At 30.2% G+C, this 18,322-nt stretch overlaps 1 protein-coding gene across 1 annotated transcript in view; it reads left to right on the top strand.

The window, feature by feature from the left end:
- The window catches only part of pan (transcription factor pangolin), an 810,214-nt gene that overhangs the window by 167,462 nt on the left and 624,430 nt on the right, over positions 1–18,322 (top strand). Inside the window, exon 3 of the mRNA XM_075359090.1 lies at positions 16,895–16,998. Within this exon, the coding sequence (XP_075215205.1) occupies positions 16,895–16,998 (104 nt within the window). The remainder of the gene's footprint in view (positions 1–16,894; positions 16,999–18,322) is intronic.

Here is an 18,322-nt window from a genome sequence, read left to right as displayed (position 1 = left end):
TTAGGAAGCATTATTTTTGAATGATATATAACAACGATATTAAAATTATATTTGTTATATACAATTCGGTGTTCGACTAGTTATACGCTTAGATGTAAGCGTATAATATTTGTGGCTATTACAAATTCTGTGTTCCTATTGTCATGGTTTAGGATATAACAGGATAACGTCTCCTCTAGGTTTGCTTTGGATATCCGTTGTTCTATAAAGAACCAGAAGGAGTAGATTCGAAAAGAAAGATGGAAAACGATGAGCGAGGTGAAGCGTAGAGCGAGAGAGATGTTTAGTGGTAGACTATAACCATATTTTAAGTCTAATTTGTGGCTGGCCAACGCAACTCGGGATTGTCGGACCGGTTTCGATAGCATCGCCCAAAACTAAATTCCCTCTTCACTCCACCGTCGGTTTTTTAAACTTCTACTGTTCTCTCTCTTTCTCTTTCTGCTCTCGTATACGCTACATATATTTTTAACTTCATCTCGACTTCATTTTATTTATTAATTGTAATTGTCACTAACGTCATGTTGATACGACCGGCCGGCATATAACGTTAATATCTTGCTTTGATATTATTAGCTTTAATGCTATTCTTGTTATATTATACATCGCTTCAGTTCAGTATCTTAGTTTGCTTTATTACGCCGGCATGTTTATTTGTGACCGATTCATTTACACAGTTTTTTCTTTTATTTTTCTCTATTATTATTTCTTTGATCATATTCATAACAATTTTTGAGAATGTTCTCGTGTTATTTATCTGTTAAATGTTTACTGTGTTTTACATTCTTGTATTTTGTCCTTCGCATTCTGTTCATTTTTTTACACAAATTCATACATTCCTTCGTCCAATCTTATCGTGTTTTTTTTTTTTTAATTTTGTTCTCTTTCCTTACATTTTCTATACGACGGGTGTTGATTAAATAAATTCTACGTATTCAGTATTTTTTTATCTCCACTAAATTTTACATGTGTAACCCTAAGGAATAATTGGTATTTAACTTGTTTTTTTTTTTTGTAAATAAATTTCAGATTGCATTTTTTCTTCTTGTAGGTCAACGGTGGAAGCACTGAATTTTTCTTAAACTACTGTTTGAGTGTTTCCACAATTTATATATGTAATTGAATTGCTTTCTAAATTTCACTTAGTTATTGATTGATGTGGGACTGCCAGACGTTTTTAATAGCGAAGATCTCTATGAAAAACCCCATCTTAAACTTTGAAATCCCAATTTTTTGTATTTTGCCTTTCTCCATAAAATTAGCGCACAGGCAATATTTTGCGCTTGAGTACCGTTTCTGGATCCACTAAATTATACCTGTGATTCACTTGAAATATTTTGGGACCTGTTTCAGTTGTGATGGCGAAGTACAGTTTAGCATAAATCGGAATAGATCGTAGCTTTCTTTCTTCTTAATGCTGATTTTTGACGGTATCGAAAAAATTTGTTTAGAAAGATTTTCCAGAAAACTCTTCCACTGTTTGTTTGGAAATTTATTAAATATCAGTTTTTGAAGAATCACGAACCGGCGTTATTTTACCGCTTAGTCTTTTCATCGGTTTTTACAACGAAATCTTTGCCGACAGTTAAAAAAAAAAATTTTTAAGTACCTATCTTGTACGAAAAATATCTGTATTACAGCCTTTTCATGTAAGTACATGTATATAGTTTTTGTATCTTTAAACAACAATCAGCTTCTTTCCTTATTAAAAATTACTTAGGCTGGAATAAAAAAAAATTCCCTTAAAATAGACATAAAAAAACGTTGAATTATTAAATGTAGGTTTTTTCTTCATGACATCCGCATTTAATTTAGTAATTTTGAATTGATTATCGTGTACTATTTTTTTAATATACTTTGAAATATATTAATACGCAGTATGCAGTATACGTAAAATTTTACATTAGGTAAACCTTACTTGTAAAGAAACCTTATCAATATGTATCCATTAAACTGTGAGAATGTGTATTTGATAATCGACAGCATAAGATCTCCACAATATATATATGTGTGTGTGTGTGTGTGTGTGTGTGTGTGTGTGTGTGTGTGTGTGTGTGTGTGTGTGTGTGTGTGTGTGTTTAGATGTTTTCGTCAACCTCCCTGGCAGAGACAAACAAAAAGGTTTCGACCGGAATGGTTGTCGAAGAATAAGTGAACTTACTAGTTAATTTGTGTAAAAAAAATACCCAAAGATCGATATTCGAATTACCGGCTTCAAAACTTGAAATGAAGGACTTCACAAATGTAAATTTAGTCTTACAGATTCGGTTGAGGTCTAATTCCATAGCAGAACACGTCAAGTTATGACTCATGTAGTTCATTAGTACCGAATTCGGCCACCAGTGCTGTCACCAGTATTGTTAAAATTGGATATGTTTATGACAACAAAATGCTCGGCTCCAGTTTTGTGTGGAAATGAATAGAATTGCAGACAACGATACAGCTTTTAGGCAATGCAATTTTTAGTGATGAGTTAACGTTTCATATCTGTGGCAAGGTGAACACACATAACTGCCGAATATGAGTCGTCATGAAACTTTGCAGCACATTCATAGATAGGTCAATGATTTTTCTACCCTAAGCAAAAAAAAAAAAAAAAAAACTTTACGGCTGATTCTTCTTCCAGGAGGGAACCGTAATTGGTTTCGTTTATCTGGACGTGCTTCAAACTTTTGTAATACCTCAGTTAGACTGTGATGACCAAGATGCGGATCAGCAACATTGGGAATCACCTCAATACCGCCTAGAAGTTGTAGAGTTTCTTGATACTCGATTCTCAGTCGGTGGCTCGGTCGTAAATGTTAAATTGCATGGCCACCTCCCTCCCCAGATTTCATCTTAGATTTTTGACCCTAGATTTTTCTTGTGGGATGTAATTAATGATTGGGTGTATGTACTACCTGTTGATATTGTTGAGGTAAGACTTTGACCTCCCAACTTGTTGCTGGCTAGTCTGGAATTAAATCGACTTCAGGTGGGATGTCTATGGCATTATAGATAAAACTAGATCGAATCAAAGTTTATGTTGTTTGACAAACTTGATGTGTTTTTTTATGAAATGAAATTTCAACTGAAACTGTAAGTTATCTCAAAAAATGTTTGTATAATTTTTAAGTTATGAAGTCCTTTGTGAATCACCCGGTTTTGGTTTTTATGAATCCTATAAGGTTTCTTTTTATTCAATAAATCGGATTTTTTTAATTAACATTTTACGTTTAGTTTTTTTACCGCTGGTTTTGCTTGTTCATTTAAAGAAAAATAATAATTAGCAATGTTTAATGAATTTAATTAACTTTTATATGCTGTCAACTCATGCTGAATTTGTAGCTTAGAAAAAAATAATTCGTCAAAAGATTCTTTTTATATGCTTAATTTAGTCTAAACTATTATTGGAATTTTATAATTGAATTTATTTCGTACTTAAGTTGTAAAATACGGATAAAATTTAACTTGCTACATGATTGTGAAATTTAAAAATTTTTCGATGTTTTAATTCGCTGTTTGTAAAAATCTTTTTTTTCTACATTCACGTTATTAAAATATATTAACTTTTTATACTTACAATGGCTATCCCATTATTAGAATATTAGAAAGCTGTTATTTGGAATTGCACAGTATGTCGAATTAATAGCAGATTATATAAATCAATTGTTAGATTTTGTATTTGTAATTTTTGTTTTATTATTAACTTTATTTTTAAATTATTTGAGATCTAAATATTTATCGTTTAGTTATGTCTAAATTAACCACTGTTCTTGGGGTTTTTTATCATTATTTTTTTATTCATTTTTTAAAGCTGGTTTACTGTTAAGGTCTATTTTTGTATTTCTTTTGAACAGTTATTTCAGTAATGAGCTGAGTGAAATCTTGTTAGCTAGGCCTACAACAGAAAAAGTTACGCTCTTTGTGCACTCGTTGCGACTACACGGTCGTAAAACTTGTACTTGGCACTGCGGTTGAAAAGATTGTTCACGATATATATTGTAAAATCAGCACAGCCACGTTTAATGCTGCAATACTAGTATTGTGTCAATCAGTTCAACCATAATATTCGCTAATCCGTTTGCTTTACAGCTAAGTCGGTAAACCAATACGTTAAATAAAAAAAATAAATAAATAAAAATAACCAGTTGATAGAATAAAGCGGTTATAATTTTATAATTGTATTTTATATGATGCGTCTTTTTTTCTCCGTAAGTACTTGGTTAGATTTGAGCCGACTGAAAACGTACTCCGTAGAAGGTGTGAAATTCATTATCTTCTTTGTAAAGCTCGTTCGTGTTACCGCCAATTCTTTAATCCTTGATGTATTCTTTCTCTTTTATTTACGCACACGTAATAACATAGCGTACATATACACACATTCACGTACGTTCTTATAACATGTCCTTCTTTACTGTTTATAGCTGCCATATGCAGCCGGTCTATAAATAAGGAGCTTCTTGTTTTTACTAGTTTTTATTATGATATTTGTAACGGATGCTTTACTGGTAACTAAACAGGCACCCTTTGCTTAAGGTTTTTTCCATTGCTATTTTTGCTCTTTAATACTAAATTCTTTCGATAGTAAATTCCCAATTTATTTATTTTTTTGTTTTTATTGTCTAAATGATTTTAATAATTATCATCGGTGTTTTCTTTGTGATTAACAGTTGTTGATTTATTTGTACCTTATTACAGATTGGAGTAAATATTGTGTAATTTTGTAGAGACGCATTCCTCTAAATATTTGTGATAATTCCGCTTACATCACGTTTTTTTAATCGTGTAAGAAAATTTAACCCTGGACATCGGTGCATTTTTGTGCTCAACTGGTCATATTGAGAGTCGTCTGACGCAAAACGTTGTTGTCAATTGCATTGATTTCTCGTTGAATGTTCACCTTCAGTTCATCAATATTGTGGGGTTTAGTTACATAAATTCTCTCCTTTAAGTAGCCCGAAAGAATGCTTATTTCGTTTTGCATTTGAAATCGAACTTCTTGTACACCGTTTTTTAACTAAATCGTGTTCGCTACTCTTCGCTGGGATACAGTCATTCGGAAATATTTCTACGAATACTTGACGGGATTCTTCAAACGATTCAGAACGAATGTAAGCCTCAACTATAGCTATCCTCTCTTGGACTGAATAAAGCATTTTACACAAACACAACCGCACTGCAAAAACCGTATACTGCACTGACAAACGGCAGCAACAATCAGTAGTAAGATTTACATCCACTAGTCGCGCTAGTTGTGTGAGTCTTTCATAAATAGTGTTGGGTAGCTGTTTCATTATGGGTTCGGTTTTATGTTGCACCTGTATTTTATATGATCTCTATGTTGAGTACCGCTTACCTTTCTTAGCTTTATTCTTTTATTACATGTTGACGCGTTTGGTAATAACTCCATTATCAAAACTTATTGTACTGGTAGTACAATAAGTATTACTACCTAAGTTTTATAAAAGCAAATAGTACTAGACAGAAAATATTCCAAAATTCTCTAAAAATTAGTGTTTTTCAATCGTTTGTAACCGCTCCCTTGTTTCCTCCTGTCCTATACTTCGATCTTTTAATACCTTTATTAAATAAAATTTTCTATTGTTGGGGAAATTTAGAGTCAGATATATCGTTTTTGTACTATAAGACGAAATATGACGTCTGTAGTGTTTTCAAACAATTTTTTTCTTCAATAATATTAATATAAAAACATATCATTAATTTTCCAGTTAAGAGGAAATTAAATGTCTTTACAAGTTAAAATAATTTTATCAAAATTGGTACGTTGTCATTAATCCTATTTTCTACGCTTTACGGGAAAGATTATTTTAATAAAAATTATTTGTAAAAAACAAAGAAGATAAAGGTTGTAATGATATAATGCGATGAATATTTAAAGGAGTTAACGAAAATTTCATATACCAAACTCTAAATTCGGACAGCGTATAGCAGCAGTGTCGGCGCTACATTGGCATCTGTTGTATACATTATATATAGAGGACATTCCACATTGCCTCATTTATCACCAACTTATTTATAAATTAATTTTTTTTTTTGTTGTAATATCTTTTTTTTTATAATCTTTCTGGCGTTTATTAAACTTTCATATTTTTTTAAATACACATATTTTTATTAAAAAAAAATTGGATCATAAATAACTTGAAAACTAACATACTCCGCCATAAAAGTGTTTTTACCTCAAAACTAATTATTTCTTATATTTTACGTTTGATGACAGGTTTATATAATATATATATATATATATATATATATATATATATATATATATATATATATATATAATTTTTTAACTACAATTTTTTTTTATTCATTTTAAAAGGTAAGTCAAAATTATTCCGGTAGTTATGTTGGTTAACTTTTTTTTAATAAGAAAATGTTTTCAAACTATAACATTTCATATAAATTAAACATTTAAATAAATGTGTATGTAAATAATTTTTTCACGTCTATTAGTCGTGTTTAAATTGGATTAATAAAAGATTTTTTCCCCAATATTAAATGCATTATTACTGTTTCTTTAAATGCAAAACCCTTTTTCTATAATGTTGATATTGCAATGATCTCAAACGTTTTTTAAAATATTCATTTTTTTACTTTCTTGCACGAAGTAAAAGGAAGTATTCTGATCGCGAAAAATTTCGGTTTTCAGATTTCAACGGAAATATCCATTTTGATCATCCCTGAATCCATTTTGACTAGTTTCGGCGTGACGTTTGTACGTATGTATCTCGCATAACCCAAAAACGATTAGTCGTAGGATGTTGAAATTTTGGATTTAGGATTGTTGTAACATCTAGTTTTGCACCTCCCCTTTTGACTGCAATCGACTGAACCAAAAGTGTCCAATAAAGCCCAAAATCCAAAAAAATCGATTGAAAGGTTTTCAACTATTTATCGTAAGTGATACTTATTTTCATTGGTTCCAGAGTTATAGCTAAATAAAATGTTAATTAATGAAATATTTAGATCTTACAAGGGGAAGGCACATCGGTTCAAATCCGACTTCATCTATTTTTTTTTAAAGTTTTTTAAAATTTAAATATACTTATTTATTAATAATTATTAACCTCTGATTGTAAAAAATAATTATAATAAATAATAATTCAATAATGATAAAAAAATATCAGAAGTTATTAATGAAATAAAATTTTATGTAATTTTTCATTTAAAAAAAAAGTGTATTATACAAATTTAATAGGCGTACAAGGTAGTCTGTAGTGTCCACATCAATTTTTTTAAATAAAATCTTTTACTATTATTTATTTTTTAATAATCAAATAGTTTGTAAGATAAGTTTAATAAAACATTGCTAATTATGACTACAGATATATTTTTTTAAATTACTCGCTTCATGTAAAAGACTTCTTATAAAGTTACAAATTCCAGTAAATTTTTCGAAATTTTGTAGAACTTTAAATTGGAATTTAAAAAAAAAATTCGTTATTGTACGTTAAAAATGAAATAAGTTTCATATTACTCGCAATAATGTACTTATTATTATCATGTAATAACGGTCATAATTATTTATCTCGTAGCGGAAAGAAAATTCCTAAAGTGTTAATTATTTTCATGAAATTGATGAGAAGCTAAAATAGTTAAGTTAAATAGTTAACGATTAACAAATTTTAATATTTTTTTAACGATTAATATTTATAATATTAATAATACGTAATAGTATTACCTAATATTTATTAAATAGGAGAATGTTAAAAATCAGATCGGTGGATAAAGTAACAAATGAAGAAGTAAGTGTTGCGGCAAATTGATGAATTAAGAAGTATTTGGAAAAATATAGTTAAAACTCTGTGGAATTTTTGACGAATTGAATTTTTGCTGTTGCATTCATTATTTAATATTAACTCAGGTAGATCTCAGATCACTGTTTTTATAAAATTATTAGCATCTTCCACTTATTAGTATATTATTTTTCATATAGTTAGTATACGCAAAAAAAATTACACTTGATGTAGAGGCCGGTCTCTTTTCCAATAACCGGCCGGCTTACGTTGTGTGACTATAAAGCAACGTATCTACGTAGTTGTAGCTGGTGCGTGCTAAGGCGGTAAGGCGGCCTCTACATAATTTCATGAATAAACCGCTCTGGACAACCTCCTTATTTTTTAACTAAGTGTGACTAACATAACAAGTATAGTCTGTTTATAATAAAACTAGTCTTAATCCTAATCTCTTTTGTCTTTTGACAGTTGTTTGCGATTCTATTTACTACTTTTTTTCATAATTATTTTCAGATTGTTATCAATGTCATATTTATAAACTACTTTATTATTTTTTTTAATAGCTGTACATCATTAAAAATTATGTAAAATTTTATTTTATTGTTTAAAAATACTGTATAAATTGATATTTGGTAAATATTTTGGTTGAAAATAATGTATAGACTATTCTTAAAAGTAATCCTTCATGTTGATGTAGTTCTAAAGATGTATTTTTGTTATTCTAAGTGAATGTTGTGTTTTATTTTATAGTCGGAGAGAAAAACGCTTCCTTAAAAAAAAAAAAAAAAAAAAATTATCCTCAGTAATTTGACTGATTTGATGCAGCTCTCCAAAATTCCCTATCTAGTGCTAGTCGTTTCATTTCGGTATACCCCCTACATCCTATATCCCTAACAATCTGTTTTAAATATTCCAAACGTTGCATGCCTGAACAATTTTTCCCATCTACCTGTCCCTGTAATATGAAAGCGACTATTCCATGATGGAATATGTGGCCTATAAGTCTGTCTCTTCTTTTAACTATATTTTTCCAATTACTTCTTTCTTCATCAATTTGTCGCAACCTCTCTTCATTTATCACTTATCCACCCATCTCATTTTTAACATTCTCCTGTAGCACCGCATTTTAAAAGGTGCTAATAAATATTGGGTAATACTATTAAGTATTATTAAGTATTATTAATATTATTACAATATTAATAATTAAAAAATTATTAAAATTTGTTACTTCTTAATAATTAAAATAAAATAAAAAATTCTTTTATTTTTTAAAATTATATAATACAACAAGATTTGTCGAATTCATATTGGAAATTAAACGTGTCAGAATAGTGCAAAGGATAATCACTTGCCTTCTATACGGAAAGTAGACGGTTTGAGATCCAGCCGGAGCGTTTACATTTCAACATTCACCGCCCTTCGATACTACGTTTCCTAGCAAAATTTTGTTGTCGGGTAGTATTTAACAACACTTTTTGGGCTGGCATCCCAGAAATGTAAAAATCTATTAGTTTTCTCTTTTCACAAACAACGGATGCCGAATCAATAAAGCAATTATTATTATTATACTTCTTGAAAATCGATTAGCTGAAAATTAAAAAAAAATATTGATTTTTAGGAATTTTTTTTCTAGCGCTAGAAAAGTGAGTACGTTATAAAATCGATAATTACTGAAAATGCAATACGTTCTTCTACCCAGCGTCATCTCATTAATTCTAACTCAGTCTAGTTCGAAGATAAAATAAATTTCTTCAGATTTTCAGAGTAGTTTCATCTGTCAGTATCCTTTTTCTTTTTCTCCGGGAATTACCGTTCAAGTATTACTTCAGAGGATTATATGTATGAGTGAAAATGAAGTGTAGTCTTGTACACATCAGTTCGACCGTTCCTGAGATGTGTGGTTAATTGAAACCCAACCACCAAAGAACACCGGTATCCACGATCTAGTATTCAAATCCGAATAAAAACTGCTTTTACTAGAACTTGAACGCTGAATTCTCGACTTCCAAATCAGTTGATTTGGGAAGACGCTTTCACCACTAGACCGACCCGGTGGGTCAACTGTCAGTATCCTGAGTTTCTTTAAGTCAATACGTATAATACAACTGAATTCTCAACCCCTATAGCGTTACCCATTCAGTAGAGAATTCTGAGGAATATATAATGCTGCTAAGATTCTAGGACAGTTTTTTAAATTCGTTCAACCCTTTCTTTAATGATCCAAAAAAGTAAATAATTTGACTTTACCTCCCTAAATCCGCAGTAGTTTTCTTTTTAAATTTTAATTAATACTTTATTTAGTTCTGTGATTCACCGTTGATTAATTAAAAAATAGGTTTGAATTTGTTTTTCATGTAAATAATGTAATGTCAAATTTTACGGATATGTAGTATTCGTATAACCTAGTCTGGATTAAATTTATTGCATTAAATCAGGTTTAAAAATAATTTATTATAATAATTGGAATATCATTATAGAAAAAAAATGTTCGGTCGGTTGAATCGTCATATTAAAAAATAATAAAAATAAGTTACAGCAAATGGTATATCTTGATGCAAAATTGAATATACTGCTACTGTATTTGTTTATAAAAAAGTTAACGCTTTTTTTATGATTTTATAATAATATTTCTTTTCATCACTGTTATAATGTAATGTTTGTTGAAGTATAAGAAGGATGTACTACCTAGATATATAGTTTGAGGCGATCTTTCAGACACGCAACTACGACATGAAAATTATTAAAGGGGGAGGAGGTGGCTGAGGGATGAGGATGAGGTAATTTTAAATATTATTCTTATATTGTTAGCTGCTGTTATGAACTAACTTAACTGATATATTGTCCTATTGAACCTATAACTACGTATTTATCCCTGCGTGTTTTCAACTATAATACAAGTCGTATTACGTTTAGTTAGTTCATCGGTGTATGGTTATTAACTGAACTAATTGGCTATTAGTTAAACATCATCGTACTTATTTATATATATAATTAATACTCCGTAATAGAAATAAGAAAAAAACCACCCGTAGTAGTTAAAATAATTATACTTTCCTGTGGGCTAACTTTTATACACTATTACAATAAAATACATACTTCTACTTTAATGTAACTAATTAATCCGTATTTTTCCGCCTCATGCGAGCAGCCACCACCCGCATTGTGCAGTTGAATATTACATCACTCGTAATACCGTTTAAGAAAAGTTATTTGTTTATTAAATTATATTATTAAACATTATAATATATACTTTTTTATAGAATAGATTAGCTTTTATAAACTTATGCGCTTGAGTTTTTATCGTTTTATTTTGTTATTAAAATAAAAAAGTTGTCGATTAATTTTTGTTGCTATTGTATTTTATGTTTTTGTTGACCTTGTATAAATCGTCGCTGTTTTATATAAAACAGAAAAAATCTGAAATGTACAAACACACACGGTAAAAGTTACAATAATACTTTACCCATTTAGTAGTCACTAGAATTACTGTTGTACATTTCAGATTTTTTAAGTTTTCTCCGTGTGTCCGGTCAAGGATAAAAATATGTTGCCGAGTTCAAAAAAATTAAATCTAAGCGAAATTGAATTTGAATAAGTGAATTTTTGTTTAGAATTAAACTTAATGCTTTTAAATGTATACAGTTGTCCTTCATCTCCTAAATATCCTTGCAAGTGTGGGGGGGGATAAATGTCATAGAATATATGGACGATTTTACAATACATTTTTGCGTATTTCCCCCCATAATATGAAGAATGGCTGTTCAAAATTACCACTTAATTTTTTTTTTTTGTAAATACACTTTTTTTCTCTACCAAATAGAAATTATAATTTTTTATTTCAGATGTAAATTCCTAGGTTATAAATCTTTTTAAAATTTATTATTTAAAAACAAGGATTCTTTCTTTTTCTTTTTTCTGATTAGCCTGGGAAATTGACGAGTCATTAGAGTAGCCCGGTAGGCGTATATTTGGGTCTTTTTTTTCTGATTAGCCTTCGGAACCACCGTCAGGATTACTTCAGAGGATGAATTAGGATATGTATGAATGTAAAAGAAGTACGGGTTTAGTATTGTACAGTCTCAGGTAGACCATTTTGGAGATGTGCGGTTAATTAAAATCCAATCACCAAAGAACACCGGTATCCACACTCTAGTATTCAAATCCGTATAAAAGTAACTCCCTTTACTAGGATTTGAACCTTAGAACTCTCAACTTCAGCTGTTTTACGAAGAGCCGTTCACCACTAGACCAATCCATTGGGTGCATGTTTGGGTGTTCTTTCTTTTTCCTGTTTAACTTCCGGTAATTATCGTTCAGATAATACTTCAGTGGATGAATGAGGATGATACGTATTAGTGTCAATGAAGTGTAGTCTTGTACAGTCTTAGTTCGACCATTCCTGAGACGTGTGGTTAATTGAAACCTAACCATCAAAGAACACCGGTATCCACGATATAGTATTCAAATCCGTGTAAAAATAATTTACTATGACTTGAACGCTGGAACTCTCGACTTCCAAATCAGCTAATTTGGGAAGACGCGATCACCATTAGACCAATTCGGTGTGGTAAAATATTTGGGTCTGTAAGGAAACAATTTTACTCGTCACTTTCTATAAAGTTGGATTAAGAAGTTTATTGTTCTTGAGAATGGATGTGGCATATCATTTGCCATCAGTTTTTCGGTTATAGCATAAAATTTGTTTCAAAGGTTAATTTCAATATTTTTCCGTTGAATTATCTAAATCGTAGAACAGTATAAGGTTTAAAAAACAAGAACATTTATATTTTAACACCACAATTTTTGAACAAAAATTATTAGTTTTGTTAAAATCGGTTTATTATGTGATTATTGAGAGAATGTATACTTATTTGAGATAAAGGATTTGTTTATTGTGGTTTTAACTTAGTATTCTGAACTACGTGTAAAAAAAGTATTAAATTTATTTTTTTAGGCGGTTAAAGGTTATTTTTATATGGGTAATGAGTTTTATACCGATTACTACTTTTATTTAGATTGCCCTACAACGGATTACAATTTTTTATGAATGTATTTTTTTTGTTTAATTTTTCACGATTTTGATTGAAATTGCGGAATATATTGATAAGTTATATGCAGTTGGCAAATCATTACCATAGTAAAGGTGCCGATCATTTTTTTTTTTTTTTTCATTAAATACATTAATTTTAGATTCAGTATTAATTAAGATTTTAGAAAACTGGTTTTGAAAATGTATTTTACGTATCTTAATTCTTTTTTTTTTCGTTTTTAATCTGATGACTAATTTATGTTTATTTATTTTTATATAGCCTTCATAATTTTTCCTTAATTATACCTAAATAATAAAATGCATTATTTAGATTAATTTTTTGTTGTATTAATCAAAATAAGTTACAATTTATTATTTTCTGTATAAATTTGATTTAAAAGATTTAACAAATAGATTAAATTTATTTTCGTTTGCGATCATGTTTACTTTTTATTTATTAATTTCAATCACTTGTTAACTCTATTATCTTATTTTGTTTACATATTTATTTTTTTTTAAATTTTGCTCAGTTTTAATTAATATTTAATAAAATAATTTTTATTAGTATTTTTTTTTTTTTTTTAATTAAATGATTTCTTTTTAAAAATTAAGATATTACAGCAGTGAAGGATTAGTTCTTTATAAGTTTTTAACTTTCGATTATAAAATGGTTGAAAAGCTGATGTATTAGTTTAACGTTTAACGTACTTGTAATCCGATAATCTTTCAGACAATAATGTCGCGTTTTTCTGTGTGATTAGCGGCCCTTCCATTTGAGTGACACGCTTCGATTTAAGGTGTCGTAGATGCGACCAATTTTACTCGGTTATAAATCTAGTAAACTTTTGTAAAAAAATAGAACCGGTTACATGTTTGCGAGCTGCATACATTAACTTCACGAAAGCCAGTAATGTTCGCATTATCGATTGGCTGTTCGTTTCCGTTAATCGGAATTGGATATAACAGTTTTAGATTTAATACATATTACCGATACTTTATTAAACAATTTTTATCGTTTTTTGTGCATTCGAGAAAGGGATTGGTCTAGTGTTTTAATTTTTTCTTTTAAACGAGTTAAAAAAATTGGTAACATTGTTGCCGCGCTATCCTTTCATTTCCGTAGAGCTTAAAATTTAACTTTTTTAAACAATATTTTTTTCCTCTTTGGCCGATCTTACTTCTTTTTTTATAAAACTAGTACTGAAGTAAAATTCTTGCTTTTTATACATTTTAAAAGTATTGTGTTTTATTTATTCAAAAATTTTAATTATTAAATACAGAAAAAATCAGTATGGTTTTCAAAGAAGTATTATTCATTAAATAGTTGTTTTGACTTGTAATGGACTTTATAGAGAATAATCTAGTTAAGTAAAATCAAAACTCAGTTGATGCTGTTGTATACATTTGTTTCGTAACAGAAACAAAGTTTAATCTTACTGCTGACGAAACAAATGAAACTTCGGATTGTTGTGTGATAAACCTAAAAATTAAGCCCTCACAGTTTTTAAAAACCTTTTGGTATAAAATGTAAAATTTTGACGACAGCCAATTTTATACGATGTAATGATTTATCGACAAGTATAAAAATATATGAGAGGTTATCTCTACACTGAAGACTTTCATTTAAAAAAAAAATTAATCTGAAAACTTTATAAATATTTTTTATTTCTCTTAAATCACATACGTTATACAACTTCTCTATGTAATTGCCACATGAATTAAGACATTTATCGTAGCGATACATCAGCTTCAATATACCATCGTATTCATCTGCCGCCAGCCCATTTAGCCACTGATTAACACCATTTTTAAGTTCATTTTCCCCAGCGAATTGCGTACCGCTCAAAAATTCTTTCAATTTCCCTAACAAATGGTAATCAGAAGGATATCCCTCCAAGATACCCTTAACATGCTAAGAATATCTTGGAAGGATAAGGTGTCAAGCATCAAGGTACTAGAGAGTATGAATAAACAATTCGAGATTACGTCTACAGTACAAACAGGGAAATTACAGTACCTAGGTCACATAACGAGTGGAGAAAAGTTCGAGTAGCTGCAGTTGATGATGCAGGGGAAGATAGTGGGCAGGCGTAACATTGGGAGGCGCAGAATTTCATGGTGAAACAATCTGAGAGAATGGTTCAGCGCAACGTCCACTGAACTGTTCCGAGTTGCCTACTCAAAGGTCAAAGTAGCGATGATTGCAAACCTCCTGAAAGGAGATGCCAGTTGAAAAAGAAGAACAAAAACCACAACAAATGGTAATCAGAAGGAGCTAAGTCCGGACTGCGTGGTGGATGATCGTAAATTTCCCATCCAGATATTCTCAGTAAATCACGTGTCTGACCCGTAACATGTGGTCATGCAGCAGGATGACGCCGACGGACAGCCGCCCACGTCGCCGATTTTGAATGGCGCGCCCTAACTTACGTAGAATTTCGCAGTAGGCATCTTCATTTATAGTTGTTCCACGTGGCGTGAAATCAATCAGCAGTATGCCAAATCGATCCCAAAAGACTATGGCCATCAGTTTGCGTCCAAGTAGCTGTGGCTTGTACTTTTTCGGTCTGTTTGGTAAATGAGGATGACGCCATTCATCATCATGACTTGTCGTTTTCTCTCTGGCGTGTAAATCCATGTTTCATCGCCGGTAAAAATTGAAATACAGAATTCATCACTTTTTTCTGTGTAGCACATGAAAAATTCCAAAGCAAATGCTATTCGGATTTTTTTTTGTGACGTTCCGTTAAGACCTGCAGCATCCGACGTGCACAAACCTTTCTAATGCTCAAATGGTCGTGAACAATGCGACCGATAACAGCTGGTGAAACATCAGGAAAAGAATCCGTTGGGCGACGATCTTTTCTGATTTCATCATCGACGCGTTTCAATAAGTCCTCGGTGATTATCAAGGCCTTCCCTGAACGTACTTCATCGTGCAGATTAATTCTATTATTTCTAAACTTTTCACACCATTTTCGGACGTTTCTTTCATTCATTACATTACATTATACAGCAACCAACTGCGTATGAATTTCAGCCGACTTAACGTTTTGATGGTTTAAAATACGTACGACTCCACGTATTTCACAGTCGGCAGCAACATTCATTTTCCTATTCATTTTATAAAAATAACTCACATGTAAACAAAAATACTGCAACGCAACAACTTACAGACAACAATGCCGTGTGTACATTACTAGCGTGGCCATGAATGACACAGGTTCGCCAACCTTATGGAGAAAAATTTCCCAGCGGTCTTTACTTAGAGATATCCCTCGTATTAGGGTAATTTGTAGATTTGTAGGGTAAGTTTACTTAGAGTGATTGTATGCTGATGTGATGTGATGTGATTGATGCCTTTCTTTATTCTTTAATGTATATCTAGCCAAAAATGCTGCAACTTTGAGAACCTTTTTGGATTGAAATCTATTAGGATCTTCTGAGGCATGTTATCTTCCAGTATTTATTGGTTTTCCCTCTTATAAATAACAATAATGAAAAAATTAGTTTGTCTAAGTGCTCAGGTTTGACCACTTCCCCCTAGTTTTCCTTCATCGAAATATTTCAATAATTTCTTTTCTGTTCAGGATAATAAACAATTTTCAAATGCCGAAGTCCAAAAAACTTAATAAAATGTTTTTGTTTAGTGTTTTGCTCTTTTCCAATGATTTATTTAGAATAGTTTGTTTAATTTTCCGGATAACTTTGCAAGTATTCCGGAAATTGGAGGAAAATCTGTGATAAATGTGGATTTCCTCGTATGGCTTGGTTTGTTAAAACCGTAAAGTTTTATAATTTACTATTTAAAATTTAGCCCCCTGCCTGTAAGATAACGGCTAAAAACTATTCTACTGTTTACGTCGCGTAAGAAAAAAATTAAATAATTTCATATCGATTAATTAAAACTAATAATTAGAAACTTATACTTTTATTTTTAAAAAGTTAATTTTTACCACCAACATCTTAAAACATTGAGAAATAAAAGAAAGCAGAACAGGGTATAATTTTTCTTTATCTTTGACAATATCTTTTTTTCTTATTGTATATAAAAGATTATAGAAAATTCTCGTAAATGAAATGTTTTGTGTAACAGTCTTACTTAGTTTTAATTTTTTTGTTTCAGGGAAAGTTGAGCCTACACCACATACGTCTTCATTCAACATGGGCTACCTCGTATCACCATATCCGTATCACAACGGTACAGCGGGGCCCATACCTGTTTCAATGGTAAGTTTCTTTTCTTTTCATTTATTTATTTGGCGGTAATAAAAATATGAAACTTATTTGACTACTTTAGACATGAGGAAACTATATCGAATTCGTTGAGATAATGTACTATTATATATATAAAACATGGAGAACTATTAACGATTATAATAAACAGCAATTTATTTGTCAATACGGAGTTCAGCAATCGACTTTTGTGGCACCTTTACAACTATTTACCGCCATTGTAACACAATATCAGTAAAACTAGGCGTTGACATGCAACAACATTGAATTAATATAACGCTTAGCGAAGTGGTAGACTATACATTATTCTGTATAACAATCACGTCTACATCCTGATTCTACAGTTTAATCGGTTATAGTTTGATTCAGTTTTTTTTTTTCAGTATAAAGTTAATTACTTTCTGTTGTTAAATGCCATATGTCATTTTTTTAATTACCAATGTATTTTTTTTTTCACAAGATTCGTACTCTGGCTGGCTGTTATATTGTAAATGCTTGTCATGCGGGTGTTTATCTGTTAATTCTGTTTCTTCTTTATTACGATTTAATACGATTCTTCCCCATCTTATAGCGATAAGTGAAAATGTGAAATCGTTATATTTGATGTTCCATTTATTTGTTTAATTCAATTAATATATTTTTCTTATAGAAATATATCTTTTTAACGTATGTAATTCTTAGATAGGACGTTAAAATATTTTATTGATTCTCTTTTTAGTTTGTAATTCCTTAGATTTTTTTCTGTTACTTTGCTTTTTCAAAGAAAATGTATTCTCTTATTCACCTTATTAAGAGGGTTAGGAAACAAACGAGGAAATAAAAAAAAAAAAAATGATCTCTGAGAAACAAAAATTCTGTTTTGCCCTAACGAATCTAATTACAATTTTGCACCAGTTCTGATGCAGTAAAAACAATAAGTGTTTATTTGACTGCGAGACTGCTGTAATTCCCTAACCGGCTGTAGATATTTCTTTTTTAATCAGTGTCTTGTAAAAATTTACATGTGTGTATCATTAATTTTTTTTTGACAAGGCAAGAATAGATTAAACAAAAATATTACGCGTTTATTATAACTATTTGTGTTTTTTTGAAATTTAAAAAAAGAGAACTAAAAATATCATTAAGAAAGGTGTAGTTGAAAGTAATGAAATATTCTCAGTTATTCTTGTATTTTTTTGTAATTATTTGCTTGTTAGACTAAAACTACTGTGTTTAGCTGTCTCGGAATTTTTTTATAGATGGCGTTTCTTAATAATAACGTTTTCTAAATATTTGCGGTATTTTTTGTTTCTATTAGCCGGTAAAGTTAGTTATTATT

This window comes from Lycorma delicatula, chromosome 3 (assembly GCF_047948215.1).
Source record: "Lycorma delicatula isolate Av1 chromosome 3, ASM4794821v1, whole genome shotgun sequence".
NCBI classification, from domain to species: domain Eukaryota; kingdom Metazoa; phylum Arthropoda; class Insecta; order Hemiptera; family Fulgoridae; genus Lycorma; species Lycorma delicatula.
Note: the sequence above shows the minus strand (reverse complement) of the source record. Positions and strands in the feature narration are given on the sequence as shown.